Raw genomic sequence first — 22,482 nt, 5'->3', positions numbered from 1 at the left:
TCAGGTCACGATCTCAGAGTCCTTAAAAAAAAAAATCCTGGGATTGTCGGGCTCTCTGCTCAGCGGGAGCTGCCTGCTTCCCCCTCTCTCTCTGCCTCCTTTCTGCCTCCTTATGATCTCTGTCTGCCAAATAAATAAATAAGTAAATCTTTAAAAAAAAATACACACACACACACACACACACACACACAGGGACTTTTCTTTCTCACATGATGACGCCAATTTAAACACACACACACACACACACAAGAACCTCTTAAAGTTGCAACAGAAGGGTGGTGGCAGTTTTGTCAATAATACTCATCCACCATACCGATGAGGGAACCTCCATGAAGGGAATCCAGAGCCTCAAAAGAAATACATCTTGAGAAAGACATCTTTCAGATGAGTGAAGGAAAAAACCAAAAGGAGTAAAGGCTGTAAGAACAGTTAGGGTAAATAAAGAGAAAGAAAAGAATGTGGAAGTGATTAACACTAACCAAAAATGTTATTTTTCTCTTACATTTAATTTGAGTGTTTTAGAAAAAAAGGCATGACGTAGGTCAAAACTTCCTTACTCTGATGTCCAGCCATAGAGAACCAATGTTGTTTCCTAATTTATTAAATTAAGCATTTAATAAATGCTTGTTTTCTAGACTCTCTTGGGGACAGAGACACTTTTGTTCCTGTATCTTCCATCACCTGGCACACAGTAGGGATTTATGCCAGATGCATTTACATAAAAATTGATTTTTCTGAAAATGAAAAGGATAATGCTTAGTATATTCTCCCCATGTGATACTGTTGAACAACTCAAATCTAGAATGTTTCAAACACAGGGCTAAATTCCTTTACTGAGATAAATGACCACAGTAACACAGTACATATGGTTTATCTTAAAATCAGTAGCAGCAGTTTTACAGTAGCTTCATTCCTAACTGCCAAAATTTGGAAGCAACCAAGCTATCCTTCAGGTAAATGAATAAACTGTAGTACTTCCAGACAATGGAATATTATTTAGCATTAAAAAGAAATGAGCTGGGGCGCCTGGGTGGCTCAGTGGGTTAAAGCCTCTGCCTTTGGCTCAGGTCATGATCTCAGGGTCCTGGGATCAAGTCCCTGCTCAGCAGGGAGCCTGCTTCCTCCTCTCTCTCTCTCTCTGCCTGCCTCTCCGCCTACTTGTAATCTCTCTCTCTGTCAAATAAATAAATAAAATCTTTAGAAAAAAAAAAAAGAAAGAAATGAGCTATCAAGCCATGGAGAGACATGAAGGAAGCTTAAATGCATATTGCTAAGTAACAGAAGACAATCTGAAAAGGCTAATTACTGTTTGACTCCAACTTGATGACATTCTGGAAAAGTCAAAACCATGGAGACAGTAAAAAAGATTAGTGGTGGCCAGTGGTTTGAAGTGGCGTGGGCTGTGGCGGGGGGATGGGGAGGATGAATCTGCCGAGCACAGAGGATTTTCAGGGCAATGAAAACCCTCCCTATGACACTATAATGATCAATATATGATGTTGCACATTTGTGCAAACCCACAGAATGCATAACATCAAAAGTGAACCCAGTTGTAACTTTGGGTGATAATAATGTGTCAATATATGTTCATCACTTGTAACAAAAGCACCACTCTGGTGGGGGATGTTGATAATGGGGGAGGCTGTGCGTGTGTGGGGGCAGGGAGTATATGGAAACTCTCTGTACCTTCTTTTCAATCTTGCTGTGAACCTAAAGCCACTCTAAAAAATTGTCTTTTAGAAAAATTGCATCCATCCAGGAAAGGGACAGCCTTAGGACTGCTGTGTCCTTAGAAGCTTAACTAATATCTCTGTACTTTGCATGGTTACATTGAGTCCATTTTTAGCTGGGTGTGTTCTCCTGATAAAGAGAGAACAGTTCATTTCCATGAACTGTTGGGGGAGGTACAAAGGGTAAGTTCTGTTCTTTTCAACCAGTAAGAATTAAAGAAAAAATCTTTAATATTTGTACAGGAATGTGTATCTTCTTTATCAAGAACAATCAAGGTCATAGATGTTAAGTGGCACACTTCATCAGCTCAGCTAAGAGAGCCAAAGACAAACATCAGGCCCTGTAATCACACAGCATCATGTTTATATTCGATTGTGTTGTCTGTGACATCAGGTGTCTATGTCTTATGTCTCCTACTAATTTGGAAATAAATAATTTAATTTCACTAAGTCTCAGGTCTTAAAAACTCACCAATAGTCTAACCCCCATCTGTCCTTTAGTTCTTTCTAGAACATACTCATCTTTTCATCTAGTTTGTGCCTGAACATTGTTAATTACAGAAAAACTTACTGTATCCCTTCTTTCATTGTTTAGACAACATTGTTAGAATGTTGATAAGTTGAATCAAAATCTAGCTTCCATTTATTGGCCTAAGTATGACTTTGAGCTCCTTGAAACCTATCCAGAGGAATGGGTTGGATATAACTTGGTTAGAAACAAATATTTTCAGTCCATGGTCTTTCATAAATCTATAATTTGGGCATATCCTGGGGTAAGTTTTCAAATAGTTATCTTCTTTAAATCTTTTTGTTCATTTTTTTGAATTTTTCAGGATGTTTTCCATTTATTTTATAATATTTATAGTTAATTTTCTGCCAATTATATTCAATTTGCTTATTTGGCGATATTTCCGTAAATGTCTTAACTTTTGCTCCAAAGGAACTCAATTTTCTGAAAACATTTGATACATGAAAACAATGATACACGTTAACACTTAACCACCTGAGTGTTCATAACCTGTAGAATCCTAAAGTCACCTACTTTTTAAAGCTACATTTTATATACTTTAAAGCTTCTTTGGTTATTTGGTTAAAAAAAGACTTTGTATTCACAGATACCTACTTATTCTCTATAGCCCCACTTTTGCTATTTTTGATGTTAATATTTCCTTGACAGGTAAACCACTTTTATTTAGCAAAACTCCTGCTGCTCTGACACTCTGTCACCGCCATTTTACTTTTCTGTCCCCTCAGGGTTGTGCCTATGCTGAAAAGGAGGCTGCTGCAATGGGAATGCAGGGAAAAATCTAGACTGGTCATACCATAGGATCAATGGCAGACACCAATGTCAGCAAGTGAAATACTGAGCACTTGCCATGCAGAAGGAGAATCTGATGTCCCTGAAGATAAGCTTGATGCTGCATTACCTAGAACACAACACTCATCTTTGTCTTCTCAAGTGCATCCACATTATAGGAGGAATCATGTTTCTTTCCATTGTTCCAACTTCTGACCTTCGTAAGGGCAGGCACACATTTCTGATCTTGCATGTGACTGCCGTAAGGATGCTGGTGATACTGAGTCATCAGGCCATTAACGATATAAAGATGACTAGTTTGGCGACTTCTCCTACTCAGTCATGTTCTGCTGTTTTATCAACTGAAGGTTTTTTGTGTATCTGGCCAACTTTGGTAAAAACCATATTCATAAAGAAAAACAAAACTTTCACCAAGGGTAAAGGAATCTAAATAGCAAATATAAGATTTTTAGGGCTTTTTAGAATATTCACTTCATAGGCAAAGGTAAAGACAGAAACAAATTTAAGAAGAAAAGCAAAGAACAATGGCATACAAAAAATAAGCAAAGCAAAATAGAACAGAACTAATGAGGGCTAAATAAAATTCTCCACAAAGACACATAAAACTTTTCCAAGACGGCCATCAGTGCACCAGTATTGCCACTACATGGAGCTGGGAGCACGTGGGTGGCTCAGTTGGTTAAGCCGCTGCCTTTGGCCTGGGTCATGATTCAGAGTCCTGGGACTGAGCCCCACATCTCGTAGGGATCCCTGCTTGGCAGAAAGTCTGCTTCTCCCTCTCTCCCTGCTCCTACCTCTGCTCCTTTTCTCTCTCTCTTTCTCAAGTAAATAAATAAAATCTTAAAAAAAAAAAAAAAAAAAAAAAGAAGAGCCAGTATTCCAGAATATTTCTTTTCAATTAATCTTCTCAGCTTCAACAAATTATTACTCCTCATAAAACATCTAGCCTTCCTCTGTCCAGTAGCTCCTTGAATATTACAAAAACATAACAAGCCCTCCAACCCTTCCTAACCATTTCTCACATGGTTTGACACATCTGGTTCCTTTGGCGCTTGGCTGCCTCTCACCGCCCCCCACCCCAAATCACTTTGGTTTTCTGCATCTATTCTCAAAGAACGCCCTAGAATAAAATGCAGACACTGTTTGTTGACTCTCTAGGGTAAAAAGCAGAATACAAACTTTTGCCTAATGTGAAGAAATCTGAAGCATCTCAAATTCAGATGAAAGCATCCCTTAGACCCAAGTTCGGCCACAGACTGCCCTCAACTCCATGACCGGTCTTGTGCCCTGCCCCACATGCACAGTGCTGGCATTTAAGCTACAATGAAGGATCAAGTTCCCCCAACATTTTCTCCAAGTATGAGGGCAAGGTCAGGGCTTGGCAAATTAGTAATAGCAATTGTGATAATAACATATCATTGTAGGCAGTGAGCAGAACACTGCACGGTCTAGGCCAAGTCAGTAATTTCAGCAGAAGAGAGGTTTTATGCAGAATGGACTCCCCACTGCCGTTTTTCTATAACCCAGGATCTGTTTTCTTAGCTTTTTGTTTGTTTAGGGTGTAAGTCATGATGCTGAAAAAGCAAACATACTGTCTGACTCAAGTAACTTTCTAGTAGACACAAAAATGATGTCTCAGCAAAAAGCAAAGGGCCAATGTACCCACAGTTCTGAGTAATTCTGTAATTCTACAAATGGCTTCTTGTGACATAATAAACCACAAGACCAGGCTTCTGTCCTTAGAATTTCAGCATGGAATTGCCTCTTTAACATACATATCATTTCAGGGTATTTTAATACATAGCTTTAGCAAATCTCACCAAGAGAAGATGTGTTAGTCTCTTCTTCCTCTTGCTACCTGACTTTAAGAAGTTCTTATTAAGGATGTGTTGTCATAAATTCCAAACATTAGTTTCTGATTACCCATTTGCCTGATGTTTATCACATTATTTCCCACCTAACAGTGGATACAAGCTTACCTTAGGATAGCATGAATTTTTTTTTTAAAGATTTTATTTATTTATTCAACAGAGAGACAACGAGAGAGAGAGAGCACAAGCAGGGGGAGTGGGAGAGGGAGAAGCACGCTTCCCACAGAGCAGGAAGCGCGACCCGGGGCTTGATCTCAGAACCTTGAGATCATGACCTGAGCAGAAGGGAGACGCTTAACGACTGAGCCACGCAGGCACCCCAGGATAGCATGAACTTTTTAAAAGTAGATGGTGGTACAGAAGCCAAATGTCTGTTTCCCTCCCTCTCCCTTTTATACTAAGCCTTTGACAGGTATCTCTACTTTGGCTTTGACTTTCTTTTTGACATTCAGCGGGTCAGACAGCCAAATGAAATACATACTATTGGTAATTTCTGGCTGTGATGACTGGGTATCTGTGACGGCTAGCACCCCTAGGGCAGGTCTGCGTGAACTAAGGATACAAACTGACTGTGGTCCTGGGTAACCACCTGCCAGGAGGAGGGCTCCACGGTGATGCTGTCCTCTTCTCTCGGTGTATTTAGCAGAACCATTCTCATTCTCTACCTTGGGGAACCATTTTAAGAAAAACCAACAGGGCAAACAAATAAAAATAAATTCAGTTCTTGCCCTGTCACAGTGCTTAAGTGTGCAGATCCGAAGTCGTAATGCTTGGTAATTATAATTAAAGCGGATCCTTTTTGGGTAATTTCCTGTACCCATTGTTGCACTGCTGCTGCTCCCTGCTGCTAAATATGAGAGGTGTGGAGTGATCATTTGAAGGGATGAATATTTACTTTCCATTTTTGGAGGGGAGGAAGAGGCAGAGAGTGGAAAAATGCCGAGACAGGCAAATGCTTAGAGTGTATTTCTCTACTACAGACGGCTCAAAAATAGATAAATAGGGGTACGTGGGTGGCTCAGTCGTTTTGGCATCTGACTCTTGGTTTTGGCTCAGGTCATGATCTCGAGGTTGTGGGATCGAGCCCCACGTCGGGCTTGGCGCTCAGTGCAGAGTCTGCTTGAGATTCTTCCTCCCTGCCCTTCTGCCCCTCCCTGCATGCTTTCTCAAATACACAAACAAAATCTTAAAAACACAGGTAAATAAAGGGTTAAGCTATCAGGATTTCAACAAAGAAGTATTGGTACAAAATGTTCACAATTATTTGGGAAGAGGGGAAATAGTCAACTGTTTCCAAAATATCAACTAAGTACCAAATGCCCCCGATACATGGGTGTCCCTCTGATGTTGGGAATCTGGGCTCTTGCTTTTTTTTTTTTTAAGATTTTATTTATTTATTTGACAGAGATCACAAGTATGCAGAGAGACAGACAGTGGGGAGGGGGAAGCAGGCTCCCCGCTGAGCACAAAGCCCTATGTGGGGCTCGATCCCAGGACCCTGAGATCATGACCTGAGCCGAAGGCAGAGGCTTAACCCACTGAGCCACCCAGGCGCCCTGGGTTCTTGCTCTTAATGCCCACTTTTATACCTCTTGTCACCAAGCTATCATAGTTGCTGGGTGGCTGAGTTTGTTTGTGTCTTGTTATACAGAAAGCACCACATCTGATCAGTTTACTGTCATTTATGAATAATTGCTCAATATTCTAGGCTTTCTGTTCTGAGCACATACTGGCCTGGCTTGGACAAGTGCAGGACAGCAGGTGTCACCAGAGCATCTCCAGTGCCAGCTGGTTTGATGTCCACCCCTTCCACACGCTCAAGCGTCTCCCCCAATGTAGTCAGGTGAAAATTTTTAAAAAGTAAGCTATTGCATCTTTTAATATTGAATAACATGAAGCACTAATCCTTCTAACCTGAAATAATAATGGCAGCTCCCAAAAAGCTTTACTCTTTTTTTTTTTTTTAAGATTTACTTATTTATTTTTAGGCAGGGAAAGAGAATCTCAAGCAGACTCCCTACTGAGCATGGAGCTGATGGGAGGGCTTGATCTCACGACCTGGAGATCATGACCACAGCTAAAACCAAGAGCCAGATGCTTAACCGACTGAGCCCCCCAAAGCCCTATTCTTTATCATTACATAATCTCCTCTTTCAATTTAGGTCATTCCCATGTGACAAGCAGCAGCAATACAATTCTTATTGTTGCTTTAATATTTTTCCCCAGAGACTCCTTTCCTTCTCTGATAGGGTATATCCAATAATATTAATGTTTTACCCATTAATGCCAAAAGAAAATACACTGTATACTTTATTTACCACAGAATGTAACATCTGCCTTCTTCTCCTTTTCCCCAACCCTATATATATATATATATTTCCCCACTATAGCCAACATTTTCTGGCTATAGTGTCTGGTTACAGTTAAGTCTCATATTCACTTCATTTGTGAAACATGAAATAACCCAAAGCTAAGTACATTTTGTTGATATTACTTTCCCTCTCTCTCTGTCATTCTCTTCTTATAGGTGAGGGGAGAGCAAATTATTCAAATAAAGAACTAAATTATATTTACAGGATGGTAATTTTCCATCAAAATGTTTAAAAATTAATCATTGCCTTGTGTTCAAGAAACGACCCCTCCATTTTACAGTTTAGCAAGTAAATCAGGACGAAGATCTGTGATCTGCTTCAAGGAGCATGATCATTGCCCAAGGAGTACAAGCACTCCTGCTTCCAGCCTGCAGCTTCAGTCCAACAGAGGGAAGTTTGTTAATGGCAATGACCCAACTAGACGTTTGCATTTGGAACACCTAAGTGCTCAATTAACATTTACTGAATATTGGATGTTTCTTAGGTTGAAATCATAGTATTAGTATTCGCAGAATGAATGAATGAAGGAGCCTATAAATCAATGAGTGAACAATTCAGCCAATTAAAATAGACCAAACAGGGCACCTGGGTGGCTCAGTGGATTAAGCCGCTGCCTTCAGCTCAGGTCATGGTCTCAGGGTTCTGGGATCGAGTCCCGCATCGGGCTCTCTGCTCAGCAGGGAGCCTGCTTCCCTCTCTCTCTCTCTGCCTGCCTCTCCATCTACTTGTGATTTCTCTCTCTCAAATAAACAAATAAAATCTTAAAAAAAAAATAAAATAAAATAAAATAGACCAAACAAAAATTTTAAAAATAACAAAATTGAAAATATGGCCATTTTACTGTATCCTGAGGTATTTACTCAGACAACACTTACTGAATACCTACCATCTGCTAAGATCTCTGCTGGGTATAGAAATCAAAAGATAATCAGCCAGCCTCCTTGACATTGAGGAATTCACCAATTAATTACTGAAGAGAAAATTTTATACGGCCATGTGATCAGTGATATAATAGAAAAAAGAGTCAAGTGCAGTGGAACACAGAAGGATAAGGCCTTAAAGGAGAGCTTTTCCTGCGTTTCCAACCTAAGTTTAAGCCTAACAGATAAGGAAAGTCTCTCCAGGCTCAGACGGGAGCAGAGGGATGGGGATGGTAAAGATATTTACAAAGTCAGACACTACTGGTGCTCAGTAAGTATGGAATTGAGTGAATACACAAATGGAAGGATAAATTGATGGTAGACAGTGTCATGCTGGTAAATCAGATCTCTGGAGGGAAATGAAAACCTTGACATATAGCAAATGTCCATTTATGTGGAGTATATACTCCCACCATGGTCAATTTCAAACTACCAACATGACATCACTGATCACACACAGGTGAAAATATGCACATCTGGCACTTGCCAGCTAGCATGACCCAACGCCAGCCCACTGTTGACTCTAGAGCACTCCATTAGTATTCGTGGAATTAATGAAGGAGCCTGTAAATCAAGGAGTGAATAAACTAATTGATTCCAGGCCTGGGACCAATATGGTCAAAGGCACAGAGATTTGAGTATTTATAATCCTCTCAATTAATAAGAAGCCCTGTGAGGCATGTCAGGAGGAGAGAGTGAAGGGCAAGTTGGGATGGATCCAGAATGCAGGTTCTAGGACGTGACTTTACTCAAAGGGGAGTGGTTTTTGAAGGGGCAGAGTACTAGGACCAGATCTATATTTTAGATGTGTTTTTAGCCCAAATTCCATAAGACCATCTTTGCTTGCCTCAAAGTATGAATACGGATGGGAATGATTAAATCCTTACCAAAATTTTAATATGTGGAACAGTTCTAAACCCTTCCTCTTAATGAAACAGACATGTAAGAAATCCTTCGAAGTTCTTACTATACTGTCGGATTTCTTTATTCAATCAAAAGGAGTCTTAATGAGTCTTGGAATCAACCAACAGAGGCAAGTAAATTTTGAAGCACAGTATACACGTGAACTCAAATGTAAAGAAAGAGAGTAAAGGAGAAAAACGGATTATATGATGTCTGACAGGTTAAGCCACACAGGATACAAGGAAATTACTTTCAAAGGCTGCCATGACACTCAACCCTCTTCCGCCCCATAGACTATGTCTCAGAAATCTGGGCTTGTACATACATGTTGTTCCACACTGATGCCTTTACTTTATGAGACCAGCAGGTGCTTTTCTAAACTGGAAGCCCCAACAATGAATACATCTTACCTAGAGATATTGTCAGGTGAGCAGGCAGAGATGCTGGTTTCCATGCTGTCGGAGCTGTCTAGGCTCAGCGTGTCAAAGGCCTGGTCCTTGTAGCTGTGGTCGGGGTAGTGGAAACTGTTCAAGTAGACATTCGATTCAGAGGCTGTGCGGTTGTAAAAGTCAGAAGATTTCTGCCTTTGTCCTTCACTCATCTGTTGGTGATTATACCCTAAGGAAAGAGCCATAAATATGTTAGTATGCCTCATCTTCTAGTCTCAGATCTTCTGAGACTCAAACCAGCAACCCAAAACATCTGCGTACAAAACTTGGACTTTGGTCTAATTTGTTTTGAAGCCAAGAAGATCAAAGACACAGCATCATGCTCAGTGCAAGCGAGGTGGTCTTGGGCGTGATCTTTTCCGTCAGTGGATCATCTCACATTCTCCTTTGCCATTCCCACATCTCAGCGCGACTGAGAATATAACCACACACACACACACACACACACACACACACACACAAACAGGCAAACCAAACCAGAACAGAAACACAATGAAAGGCCCTGTATCTTCTAAAAGTAGCTGGGTTCAAGGGAAGCCAGATGACTCCTGGTGACAAGCAATAGTGTGGTCTTAGGACAGTCACTTCCTCAATGGTATTCAAATTTATGGAACACTCCATCTGGTCATAAAACAGCAGGCGGACCATCGAGGTACAGGATTTAAGAAACTTGTATCTCACTCATATTACCACTAACACTTTTAATCTGGTAAAAATCCAAACTGCACATTTTTCTTACTCTTTTTTTCAATTTTCCTTGCCTGCTCATTATTTAAAACATCCACAGCCAATGATTTAAAACAATTCTCCCAATTGGCACACCCCTCCTAATTACCATATACAGAGCTCTCTTGTTTTTCTGCCTTTGCCGTCAGCCCTCAGCCAGCTAGTGCTGGCCAACCATAGGACAATGTAGAACTCACATCAAGAGCAGCCAAAGTGCTCTCAGTCCCAGGCTTTCTCCTTACCTTGGTACTTGCTCAACTGGCCTGTTAGATCACTGGCTTTACTTCGTGTTGTTGCTCTGGCTTGCTTGCTAGTGGCTGATTTGGGGCAATGAAAGTTAAATTATTCTTCCTTTCTCTGTGTACCATACAGGCAGGACACAGACATTGAAGTGATAAACCAATTCCTCAATGCATTAAAAACATGTTTCTCTAGCCAACAGTAGGTTCCCACCCCTTTCTCCCTCATCAAATTTACTACCAGATCCATTAAGAGTTAATGATTGGACCATTTGAATTTTGCCTCTTTCCTTGTGCTCTCCCTACCCTTGCAGAGGCTTTTAATTGGTAATGAAAAATGTCAAAAAACCAGAAGCCACATCCGTGAGGATTTAACAAAGCATCGGATACATTTCTGTAAAATGATTTTAGTTCCACAGGGAGTTTGCCTGGAGTTGTTTTAAATATCAAAGTGCAAATATGTTAGTTCAGATGAGGGCGTTTCTGGGGAAATAACCTTCCTTAATATAAGTTGTAATTAGATATTACAAATACACACACAAGAGCCACATATCACTCAGCAAAGGGAAGATGCAACACAAGACAGCACAGCATGACACTACAGATAGAAGGCCATCAGTCATAGTGATTAACGTGGGGAGCAGTAAGTGAAGCCGGTGCATTCATAAGCGTGGAGCCTGTGCCTTTAAAAAAAAAAAATCATTACTCAGATATTTACCTTTGATACTTGAATTTTTGGAATTACTAATCGCTCCTTTTAAATTGTTTCCAGTTATTATGAAAAGGAGAGGGACAAAAACAAACAAACAAACAAAAAACAATACCAGAAATTATTTGAAAAAGTCACGCATGTTATCTTTCCTAATGCTTTCAAAAAAGCCTTACTGGCAAAGAAAACGTGGACGTTGGCACTGACATCATGGAAGCCACTTTCTAGCAGTTGTATGAAAACCAATTCCCTAAAAGACAGTCACGGAATTGAAAACATACGAGAATTATCTCCTTGGCACTGACATGAGGAAAGGCGAATCCCTATGATGCCACAAACACCCTCTTGGAGGAGCAGAGAAGATGGCGGGTCCTGATCCTCGGATCACCCACTATTTTTTTTTTCCTCCAAAAGTATTGCAAATAAGAAAATGAACTTATGACCCTCAGGTGAAGAAAGAGCACACTAAAATGACTCAAAGATGTCAGATGTGGGCACAAGGGCCAGCCGTGTGGCTATGTGCAGCACACTAAGGGTTGTGAACACAAATCCTCCAGGTTGCCCCATTATTCATTGGAGTTGGGCTCTATGCTTGAGAGAACCTTCCACCCTTCTGGTGGTAGGATGAGCGAGTGCCTTAGATTTAAGTGAAGTAATGTGCTAATGATGAGCATGTATTTCCTGGCACAGGAATTTTGTTTCCAGGGTGAGTGGAAATGTTCTACCTCAGGGACAGGCTCATTTCTCCCACCTGGCAACCCTCTACTAATAATCACAGTGAATTCAGCGACCACCTGGCTTACTTAGCCTCCTCCCTCCTGAACTTCAAAAAATTCAGTTACTTCTGCAATCACAAATAAAGACCTGGACCTCTTCCCTGTGATTCTGGACTTGCACCTGTATGATTCCAAAGAGCTGGCTTTGGGACCCAGGCTCTGGCCTGCTTGTCCGAAGGTACAGAGACTTTTAATGGAGGAAACATCCCAGGAGAGCAACAGGACCAAATGAGGACCCTTGGTGGGAGGTCCAAGAAGTGCTCGTGCAGCTAGGTAAACCCAGAACAGGGGCAAGCTATCCCGGGGAGAGGGACTCAGGTGTCCTGGTCACCACATGATCCCCATTTATTTAGTATGGGGAGGTCATGAACTAAAGAGCTGCTGGGTCAATCCATTTTCTCATCCATAAATTCCAGTTTCGGCGGTGGCTAAATAAGGAAGTGGAATATCTACTATCTGGGGTGGGGGTGGGGGGCGAAGTTAAGTGCACTGGGAAAAATGAGACTTTCCCAAACCCTGAGACTACTTGGTTGTTTTTGTTTTTGTTTTTAAATTATGTAGCAAGAATAACATTCAGCAGTGGGACAGCAACTAGAAAGCAAAGAAGGCCTTGTAAAGGCTCTACATCCTGTCTACCCAGGCAGAAATAGCCACTGGAGGGAAGTTATAAGGTTTATAATGGGAGAGCTGACAGTGTCTGAGGCTCGGCTCTCAGCAGAGCCCATGCAAGGAACCCAAACCAACTCAAGTCTCGTCACTGTCCAAGAGAGCCAGGAGAGAGGACGTGCAAGGCCCATTTCTCATTCCTATTCTCGCCTATCTATGAATTCTGGCTAATTACACCTGAAAACTCCTTTGTGACTTAACTATTGTGCCACTGTGGGATATACAGTGTTGCCAATATCTTCCAAATGTGTGTTGTTTCCTTCCTTTTTTTTTTTTTTTTTTTTAAAGGGGAGTGGAGCAGAGGAAGAGGGAGAGAATCTAAGCAGATTCCAAGCCCCGTGCAAGCCCAACACAGAGCTTGATCCCGCAGCCCTGGGATCATGACCTGAGTCGACGTCAAGAGTTGGACACTTAACTGACTGAACCACCCAGGCACCCGTGTCGTATACTTTAAATAGTTATTTGGGCTTAATAGAGAAAATGAGATGATTTAAGGTTATAATCTGGGTTTAAGAGGATAAAATTAATCTGTCTTTCTGACAAATTAGCCTAGTGTAGCTCACCTGCTGAGAAATTCATTCTTCCTAACCATAGTCCACAGCCAGAAGATGAAGGTACAGGATGAGTCAGGAGTCGCGGACGAAGAAGGGGGAAGACGGAGAAAGGGAGAAAGAGACAAGATCAAAAAGGATGACGGGGGACCAGGAAAACAGACACGTTCAACATGCCATCCTCGGCAGTGTTAGTCACAACACCAGATTAAGAAGGCAAGATGGATGTTCACACTTCCAGATTCCATCTGAGTTTACAGAGGAACCTGGGAAGTTAAAAAATAATAATAAGTTTCAGATACATGCATACGGTTAGTCAATAACGTTTGGAATGAAACATCTTTCACACATATTCGCCAACCAGAAAACAGGGAGAATAAAAATGAGATCATAGTGATAAAACAGTTCTTTTTCCTCGGCAGACAGCAGCACATAGTTTTTAAGAGCTAGGATTTATCAAATGCCATTCAGTTATTCAAAGCACAGTCCCTCAAATTTTCTATAACCAGGGCGTCCTCTGACACCCTGCATCTCTGCCACCCTGTCCCAGTCATAAGCATCTCATTTATGCAAGCCAGTCACGCAAACTGGTCTTCACTCCTCCAGGTCGGTGTTCTACAATGGGCATAAATGGAATAAATAAGTAGGAGCGTCCTAAATCCTTCCCTCCTCCCTTGTAGCGGGCTTATTTATACCTGCTCTTTAGAAAGAAGAAGCCTCCTGTTTTACACTTAGCCTACATACTTGACAATGCCCACTCTGATCTTTATCTAGATTCTGAGTCTTGCAAAACAATCCCCCCCCTCCGCCCCCATTTCCTGCAGGGTCTGACCTTGTAATAAAAACAAAGGGGCTCCTGCAGCTGCCCCTCTGAGTGAACAGCAGCTGCCCTCAGGATTGGGTTTCTAGCAAACGTGCAGCAATTTTTCTCTATTGTATAAAATGTATGATCCTTTGGCTAAAAATGCACTATTTTACAGTTTCAAATCCGATCATTTCTTAAAGATGACTTAACAATGACCTTTCACTAGTTGCTGAAAACAAAAAAAACACCAAGCGAGGAGGTTTGTCATACCTTTCTTGGACTTTCCTGCGTTTAACAGAAAACAAAAGGACAAAGATTTCATTCATTTGAGAGCTTACAAAGGAACATTTCACAAGTGGTACAAAAGCCAATAAGCATTACAACTTTAAGAGCTGAGCTCCTGGGCTCTCTGCTTTAAACTCTGCTCTCAGAGATCTTTTTTCTAGGAAAACAGAGCTGATGGAAGGAGGGCTGTTACTTACACCATTGTTCTTGATGTATCCATTATGAACAAGCAGCAAAAAAAAAAAAAAAAAAAAAATAGTTCACTTATGTTAATTGTGTAACTCCCCCCAAAATGGTAAGATCTATTACATCTGAGTTAATGAAAACACGTTGGGTCCAGTTTTTTCAAAACCATGGACTTTTACTTGCCTTTGCCATTTTAGTGAAGCCAAAACTGTGTTAGTGAAATAATTCTAAATGCAATAATGATTCATCCCTCCTGGGGATGGGCCACCTGTAGGGGCTTAGGAGAAAATTCTGCCAATTTTCTGGTCTGTTGTGGCTCTGAGAACTGCACTCCCTGCCCCTCTTCCTCTGGCTTCACAAGACACATCACCTCTGCTGGGACCAACACACACAGGATGGTTCTCGATTTCCTCAGAAGTTGCCCCATCAGCACCACATGAAATTCTTGAAGAAGAACCCCGCTGGAGAGCTGTAGCAGGAAAGAATGCAGCCGCAGTCTTCCCAGATACACAAAAGGAAAGCACATCGGTGAAGGACCAGAGCAGAAAGATAGCTGAGTCAATGGATTTTGCGGAGTTCATCCTTAATGGGGCCTTAATGGAATTGGCTCACATTTCCTCTATAAACCCAGTATGGGGATTCCCATTCTTTGTTGGGCAAAAGGAGATTAGAAAAATAAAGATCAAGCATCCTTTGGTTTCACCAAAATTCTCATTAAGAATCTTCTTACACGATAATCTTAATAGCTCTTGAATTCGCAAATCTCTCTGGTTAGTATAAAGGTCTGGTTTTTATTACTCCTTAAGAAATAACTTTTGACATAAAATGTGGTCTTGTGGCCAATCCAAGCTCTGATGTCTTCAGCCAGTGGAAAAAAACCCATTGAAAAAGTCTATAAATATCACAGAAAAATGCTTTAACAGAAAATGGACTTGACCCACAAGTGAACAATGATAAACGAGAGCCAAAATATCAAGACTCACTTATGTTTATTATTTATAAATCATAAGAGATATCTTAACTTTAAAAATCATAAGAGATATTTTAGCTTAAGAAATTATAGCAAAGAAAATAAAAGTGAAGTTCAATCAACTGTATTTGATTCACATGTTAACACTGTAAACCATTCATGCATTATAAACCTCTCTTACGAACACTACAGCTCTATGAACTCTTAAACCACATCTGGTGATGATTCAAAAACCTCATTCAAGTGAGAGATATATATATGCATATATATATATATTTATATATATATATAAAACATACATATAAACATTTTATATATACAAATCCATATATTATATATACATAACATATATGTATATATATATATATTTCTTTTTTTTTTCTTTTGGCGAGAAACCTGTGTTTATCCCCTGGTACCACTGGCAGAAGGGCTGAGCAGTCAGAACTGAATTCCAGCCTGGTTGGAGGGAAGGGTTTCAATTCCACTAATGTGTGAATGCATTTAGAGCCCAAATGGCCACCACTCCATCGGCAGCCCCCTTTATATCCTGGGCATGCCCCCATTACGGCATGTATCACGTTTCATTTAAATCATCTTTTTTTTTTTTTTTTAAGATTTTATTTATTTATTTGAGATAAAGCAAGAGAGAGAGAAAGTATGAGAGGGGGAGAGGGAGAGGGGGACGCAGACTCCCCGCCAAGCACGGAGCCTGACATGGGGCTTGATCCCAGGACTCTGGGACCATGACCTGAGCTGAAGGCAGATACTTAACTGACTGAACCACTCAGGACTCCTTAAATCATCTATTATGTATCTTTCTTCCTCACTAGAGTTCAAGCATGTTCAGGGGGTGAGGACTGTGTCATTTATTTGCATTCTTGGTCTCTAGCACCACGTCTGGTCAAAAGTTGGGGCCCATATAAACTGTTGACCTAAATGACTGTGTTGGCACAACTCTAATCCTCTCGATGAGAAGCTCACCTCTGGAAATGCATTATAGTAACTTCTCCGAGCGCCACAAAGACTATTCGACAACTCCATGACAAATGCAGTGTATTATTTCTAAGAAATAAAAGATGCCCAGGTTGTCACGAAACGTGACAACCACATAGAAGAAAGGCTCAGACCCCATGAAAAGCCCAATGGGAATGTGGTCCTGGGCCACTAGTGTGTCCTCTCAATGACTCTTTAGCATATGTCGCAACAGAATAGTGGCCCAGCCCGCAGACCAGATCCGTGGCTTCGTTAAGGCCACTGGCGATCTCTCTGGATCTCCACCACCTCTCTTTTCTTCCTACAGAATGGGAAGGTTAGTCATTCTCGAGGAGCCTTCCTGGTTTGGGAATTCAATTGAATTGAGGAAGTGCGGTGGGTATGTTTAAAAGGTGCCTGCCATATGTATAATAGGAAAAGTTACCTTAGTACAACAATAAGGCGACAGAGATCCTTCCCCAAGGAAGACTCGTTAAGGATAAAACTGAGGATTTTGGTTGTTCCCTCTCTAATGATCCCCACCCCTGTTCTTACCCACAGACACGATGTGTGATTGAATAGGTACGTACCTCTGAGCGTCCTCCGAGAGTCTAAGTCTTTGGTCATGGTTGCCAGCGAGGGAGGGAGGACGCTGCCACAGCTGTTGCTCTGTCCCAGGGGCAGGTGAGCCTGTGAGAACCGGGAGGAGACACTTCAGGCAAACTGCCGCCACAGGGTCCTTCAGGACAGGGCCACATCCCTGCCTACAAAACTCCAGGGTAAGCCCAGTAGGCAGGGACGGTAGGAAGGAGGAACGAAGGCGTCCCTGTAATTCACACTAAGTGGCGAAGGCCGGTCACGGACCCTTCTAAGGAGCCCCACGGTGGGCTCAACATTACAGCAATCTCTGCAGGGGAAGCAATTCCAAAAATGAAGACAGGTGGGGCAACGCTGTCCAAAACCACCTTAAAGGACAACTCAGTTCTTCATGCACAAGGAGCCGGGGGCAGGTGCAGGGACAGGAATGCAGGCACATCATGCACAAGGAAGAGAAGAGGTCTACTTGCTACAAGTGTACCAATGTCCTGCTCCCCCTCAACACTGGAGAAACCTACTCAATATTGTACTCTTTCGAAATAGAAAATCTTAGTGTGCTATATATTAGGGACCCCAGTTTATAAAATAGATTCAAACAAAGTTACTCTGATCGAAGGCAAGGGAAAGGCCCCAAAGCCTGGCTCACTCAGAACCTCTTTCTCATCTGCCCTTCCCCCTCTTTCTGCAGTGACCCCCCTGGACACGTCAGCAAAACAGGAGTGAGGACTCCAGTGTCACACCACGGGGGTTCATTGTCCCGCTTCACTGCTAACCAGCTGAGAGCGCTTGGGCTAGTTGCTTAGTCTCTTCACACTTCAGTTTGTCCGTACCTACAGTGCGGATAATACAGAGTACCTTGGCTGAAGAGTGCTGCCAGATTTTAAAATGAAACAATCCATATAAAGGGCTTAGTGCAGGGTCAGGCTCACAGAAATGCTCTCAGTAAATATTTGTGGCTATTATTCCTGGAATCCAGAGTTAATATCCTCCAATTTCCGGATCTGGGAGGCAGTCATGGGGAATCTGTCATGTAAATGCATGCTCTCCACCACTTGTGTGATGGTAGAAAATACCCAGGCCCAGGTTCTTTGGTTCCGGACGTACAATTCAGTACGTCCTCTGAGTAGGATAGAAAATGCAATATAGTTCTCTGTCTGCCCAACAAGCAAACTTAATGGTTTATTATTTGGCATTTTATTTAAGAGCCTTTGCAATGTTGGCCAACATGAGGACAAGAAGACTCACTGAATGCAAAGCCCATGGTTCACCCCACATCCTACCTTTGGGGCGGTGCTTCTCCCCATAGTAGCACTGCTGAAATGTGGGGATATGGAAGGTGTGGTTTTCTTTCGAGGCAAAGTGTCACTCAGATAGAGGCCTTCTTTATGCTGTTTTTTCCTTTCTTCCAGACTTCTAAAATGCTTTAAATGCAAATGTAAAGCAGAATAGCAAAACTTGACTAATTGAAAGAGGTCACTGAAGAAATTCAGAAGTATGCATTTACAAAGGAGTTTTGGAATTTTAACACAGAATTTTTAAAAAAATAAACTTATACTTGTGTTCACTAACAGACTAGGGCTAGCATTTGGTAAGATACATAGACACTGGAAGAATTTATTACTGAACCAAGAAACTTAAAAAAAAAAAAATCCACCTTTCACTTTCATAGTTAGTTCCTGCAGCCTTGGGCCTCAGGACAACTTACAAATTATTATGATGGTCGCCATGTGGATGGCGGAACAGCCAGTGGACAAAGCAAGTAAGCAGTTTCTCCCCTTGTCTTTCTGGACAGTTCTGTGTGATGGCACAGATCCCAGTGTGAGGAGAACAAGGAAGGGAGAAGATGGAGAGAAAGAGCGAGTGAACAGGGAAGTTGTTTTAAAGTCGGAATAATATTTTAATTACATATAAACACTTCAAATCCATATAATGCTTCCATATAAGGCATTCTTCTAGGTTATTCTTTCATTTAAAAAAAAAAGCTAAGTCAAGAAACCCCTACACTAATCCCTCATATTTAAAAACCCTTCCGTTGACCATTTCTTTCTTTTTTTTTTTTTTCCAGATTCCTAAGGCAAAATTTTTGCCAACTTGAAATTTATCCAAATTTTTCTGGGCCTCCCCCCAAAATGTCTTGAGTAGTAAAGTTATTTCCTAAGTAAAGGTTCTTGGGGTTTGATCATTTTTATACTAAGCTCAGGCTGTTGAAATATATAAGAATTAATGCAAATCTGAGTTACCAAATTTATGATCAACCTTTAAACACAACAATCATGAAATACACCTGCATTTTAACTTTATATTATCTACTTACACTAGTTACTATTTATTAACCTAAAAGTAGCGAGGAGATATATATAGTCCTTTAACAACAGGTAAAAGGCAATAAAGACAATTTTGAGAAATGTAATGGCTGGGCCCAGCAAAGCAGGGCTCATCTAATTGTCTAGGACTATGACTCCTTAGCATCTTTTGGGGCCAAATTCATATAGAAATTTGATGATAGTTGAAAGGTACCCTCAAAAGAGACTTTTTGAATACCTATGCATGATTATATACTAGATGTACTAAAAGAAGGGTGGCATTCATAATGAACTTTTTAAAAATAGGTGATCAATAAAAATTTCTATGAGCCAAATGCATTACTTGTGGTGTGACCTTGGACAAGCTATTTACCTCTGCTAAGTAAGCCTCAGTTCCCTAAATGTCAATAAGGAGATCGATTCTTATTTCGCAGGATCATTAGAAGGAAGAAAGGAGATATTTAGTTGTAAAATGTTTAGTGAATTATGACCCATAGCGAGGGCATGATGTCATTATGATTTCGGTAACGTGTAAGAAAAATATTTTATGCTGACACAGCAACTTTTTATAGCATGGATTTAATGGAAATAATTATTAGCATTTGAAAACTACCTGAGACAAGTTACACTATTTTGGCTGAATGGGAACTGAAGTGTAAGGATATAAAACATATCTAGCTTCAACATATCAAAAGTCAAGAGAGGACAGTCAAGGGGTCAAAGTTTAGGACAATCCTAACACCCCTAAAAAATACTAAAGGTCCTTAAAAAAAGCATAAGAGCAAAAGCCAACCAAATAAAAGAAAGCCCAGCAAAGAAATAGGTACTTGTCTCTTTAACAAAATACCTTTGGAAAAGTGGAAGGAAAGATTCCACGTCAGTGACTGCTGTCAAGGTCAAAGTCTCAGACTCTGCACACCAGTGCCTAGTTACCTGTTGTTCCTGCTGCTGCTGCTGCCTTCTGTGTTTCTTAGCTGGTAGAGGAGGAGGTGTGTCATTTAATGGGAAAGGATCGACAGACGGAGCCAGGACTTCGGGCCAAAGGGCTGATGGAGGTTGAGTGACAGGATGAGGAGAGAGGGTGGAAGGAAACATAAATCCAGAACAGACAGGTGATCTTTGCTTTATAGGAGAAAGAAAAAGTATGTATGTGTCCATATGAAATGAAAGAATAAGACAAAGAAATGAAATCGATAATCTCCTTATTCTGTTTTCTTGTATTTTAACCAAGAAGTCACAAATGGTGGCCAGGATCTTTCAATTTAGGTTTTTGTTAAAATTCTACTCTGGGAACAACTTGGAACAATTAGAAGATACTTTAATTTACTCTTCTTTGCCCCTCCCCAGATGTTTTAAAAAGGCATAACATTAAAAAGAAAAAAACCCATCCCACTAACACAAGAGAAAACAAAATCAAACTGGAAAAATGATTCAAGCAAACAATTTGAGAAAGGCTTTTTGGTTTCTATGAAAACAAGGTTGGGTCAGAGGGCTACGATCTAGACTTTATTATTTTGAACTTAATTCTCCTGGTACTCCACTCTGCACCATATATTTCATAATTTCCAGTGTGAAGAGTCACAAAACAGTGCCCCAGGTGGGTATGTTTTTCAAACTCAGCATCATTCTGGCCCTCTGGTCAACCAGATGTATATGGTCACACACACCTTCATTTTCAGGTAACCATGGGTTAATCTCTGACATGAGGAAAGCAGTGAACGAATGAAATGTCATGCCAACACACCTCTTTATTTTGTGGCTGGCTCACCAGCACAGCTGTGGTAGGCCCAGTGGCAACAGCGTCAGCGTCAGCGGGGAACTGAGTGGAAGGGGACAGATTCGTGGAATTGACACATGGCTCATTAATTTCATTTACACTGATATAGCCCTAAAAGGAGGAATTCAGAAGTTAAACATGAAGAAAGCAAAAGCTGAGGCATGCAAGAGTATTAATGCTCCCGGTACAATGGAGTTAGCTTTGAGCGGCACAGCCAAATATCTGTCGAACGACCAAATGTTGCATTAAGGGAATCATCAGCAATTAAAATGAATTTATGATGCTTAATCTTGAAAAGTGATATTACAAGCATTACACATAATTTGGGGGGGTGAAGTCAAGATGACTAAATTATATATAAACAACCTAAAACCTTCAATTTTAGATTTTCTAGAGGTAACAGCATTCATTCTGTTGATTGAATAAGGGTGTCACTATACAACATTTAAAATAACCACACACACGCACAAATCTGAGATATAAAATTTACAATGCAATCTCTCATTCCATAATTCAGGAACCTTTTCCACAAATCTTTATTTTTAGATTTTCCTCTTTTCTTCCGTTTTTACAAGTTAGAGTGTGAGTAAAAGTGAGCTGAAGTCTTCAGGTTTTTGTACAGAGAAATTTTATAAATACTAATTTATTTGTAATGCAATCTAGCTTTTAGGTCTCCTCTTGAGCCTTCCCCAGCAAGATAAATGTGTACACGTGCGCACGTGCACACACACACACACACACACACACACACACACACACACAGAACCTGCAGGAGAGTTGCAGCTCAAGGCTCTTTCAATTCAAGGCAGCTTCCCCAACCCTCCAGCTCTACCCCAGGACAGAGAATTGCCCATGACAATGATTCAGTTTTGGCTTCAGCTTCAATAAAACACCCATGAATCAAAACCTGCAAGATTCAAAACTCCCAAATTTATATTTGAGGAAAAGGCACTTATAAATTTTCACGGAAAGTATTTGTACAGACCAATCGTAATTTTCACCATATCAACAAAACAGTGGGAAAAGTAGAAGAAAGAGTATAGAATAATATTTCTCTTTTAAAGGTAAAATTGAGTTAAGTTTAGCACTTGGGATCCTCTATTAGACCATCAATCCTTTAAAAGAGTGGCTCCAGGGTAGGCAAGATATCATTATGCTGGTGAAGCAAGAATTTCAGGCTGGAAAGCAAGGTTTTTACTGATTTATAATTATGGCAAAGTGGGGAAAGCTAAAGTTGACTATAAATTGTAGGTTTCAAAATGCTGCTGAATACAGTCTTGAACTTCATGGCAATAGATACCATGTAAAGTTTCAGAAGATTAAATTGAAGAAAGGAAGTTGACAACTGGATTGTTAA

The 22,482-nt window shown here is 40.8% G+C and overlaps 1 protein-coding gene across 26 annotated transcripts in view; it reads right to left on the bottom strand.

The window, feature by feature from the left end:
* The window catches only part of PHLDB2 (pleckstrin homology like domain family B member 2), a 223,047-nt gene that overhangs the window by 11,123 nt on the left and 189,442 nt on the right, over positions 1-22,482 (bottom strand). For 9 of the 26 annotated variants that reach the window (XM_082729920.1, XM_082729922.1, XM_082729925.1 and 6 more), the window contains 7 exons: positions 21,093-21,236; positions 20,282-20,470; positions 18,326-18,466; positions 17,039-17,138; positions 13,243-13,263; positions 11,247-11,282; positions 9,525-9,732 (listed from right to left, as the gene is read on the bottom strand). In XM_082729920.1, the coding sequence (XP_082586046.1) occupies positions 9,525-9,732; positions 11,247-11,282; positions 13,243-13,263; positions 17,039-17,138; positions 18,326-18,466; positions 20,282-20,470; positions 21,093-21,236 (839 nt within the window). Of the gene's footprint in view, positions 1-9,524; positions 9,733-9,756; positions 10,607-11,246; positions 11,283-13,242; positions 13,264-17,038; positions 17,139-18,325; positions 18,467-20,281; positions 20,471-21,092; positions 21,237-22,482 lie in introns of those variants that run through there. The other 17 variants (XM_082729927.1, XM_082729930.1, XM_082729936.1 and 14 more) reach the window with 15 other exon arrangements.

The sequence above is a fragment of the Mustela nivalis genome (genome assembly GCF_964662115.1).
Source record: "Mustela nivalis genome assembly, chromosome: 1".
Lineage (NCBI taxonomy): Eukaryota > Metazoa > Chordata > Mammalia > Carnivora > Mustelidae > Mustela > Mustela nivalis.
Note: the sequence above shows the minus strand (reverse complement) of the source record. Positions and strands in the feature narration are given on the sequence as shown.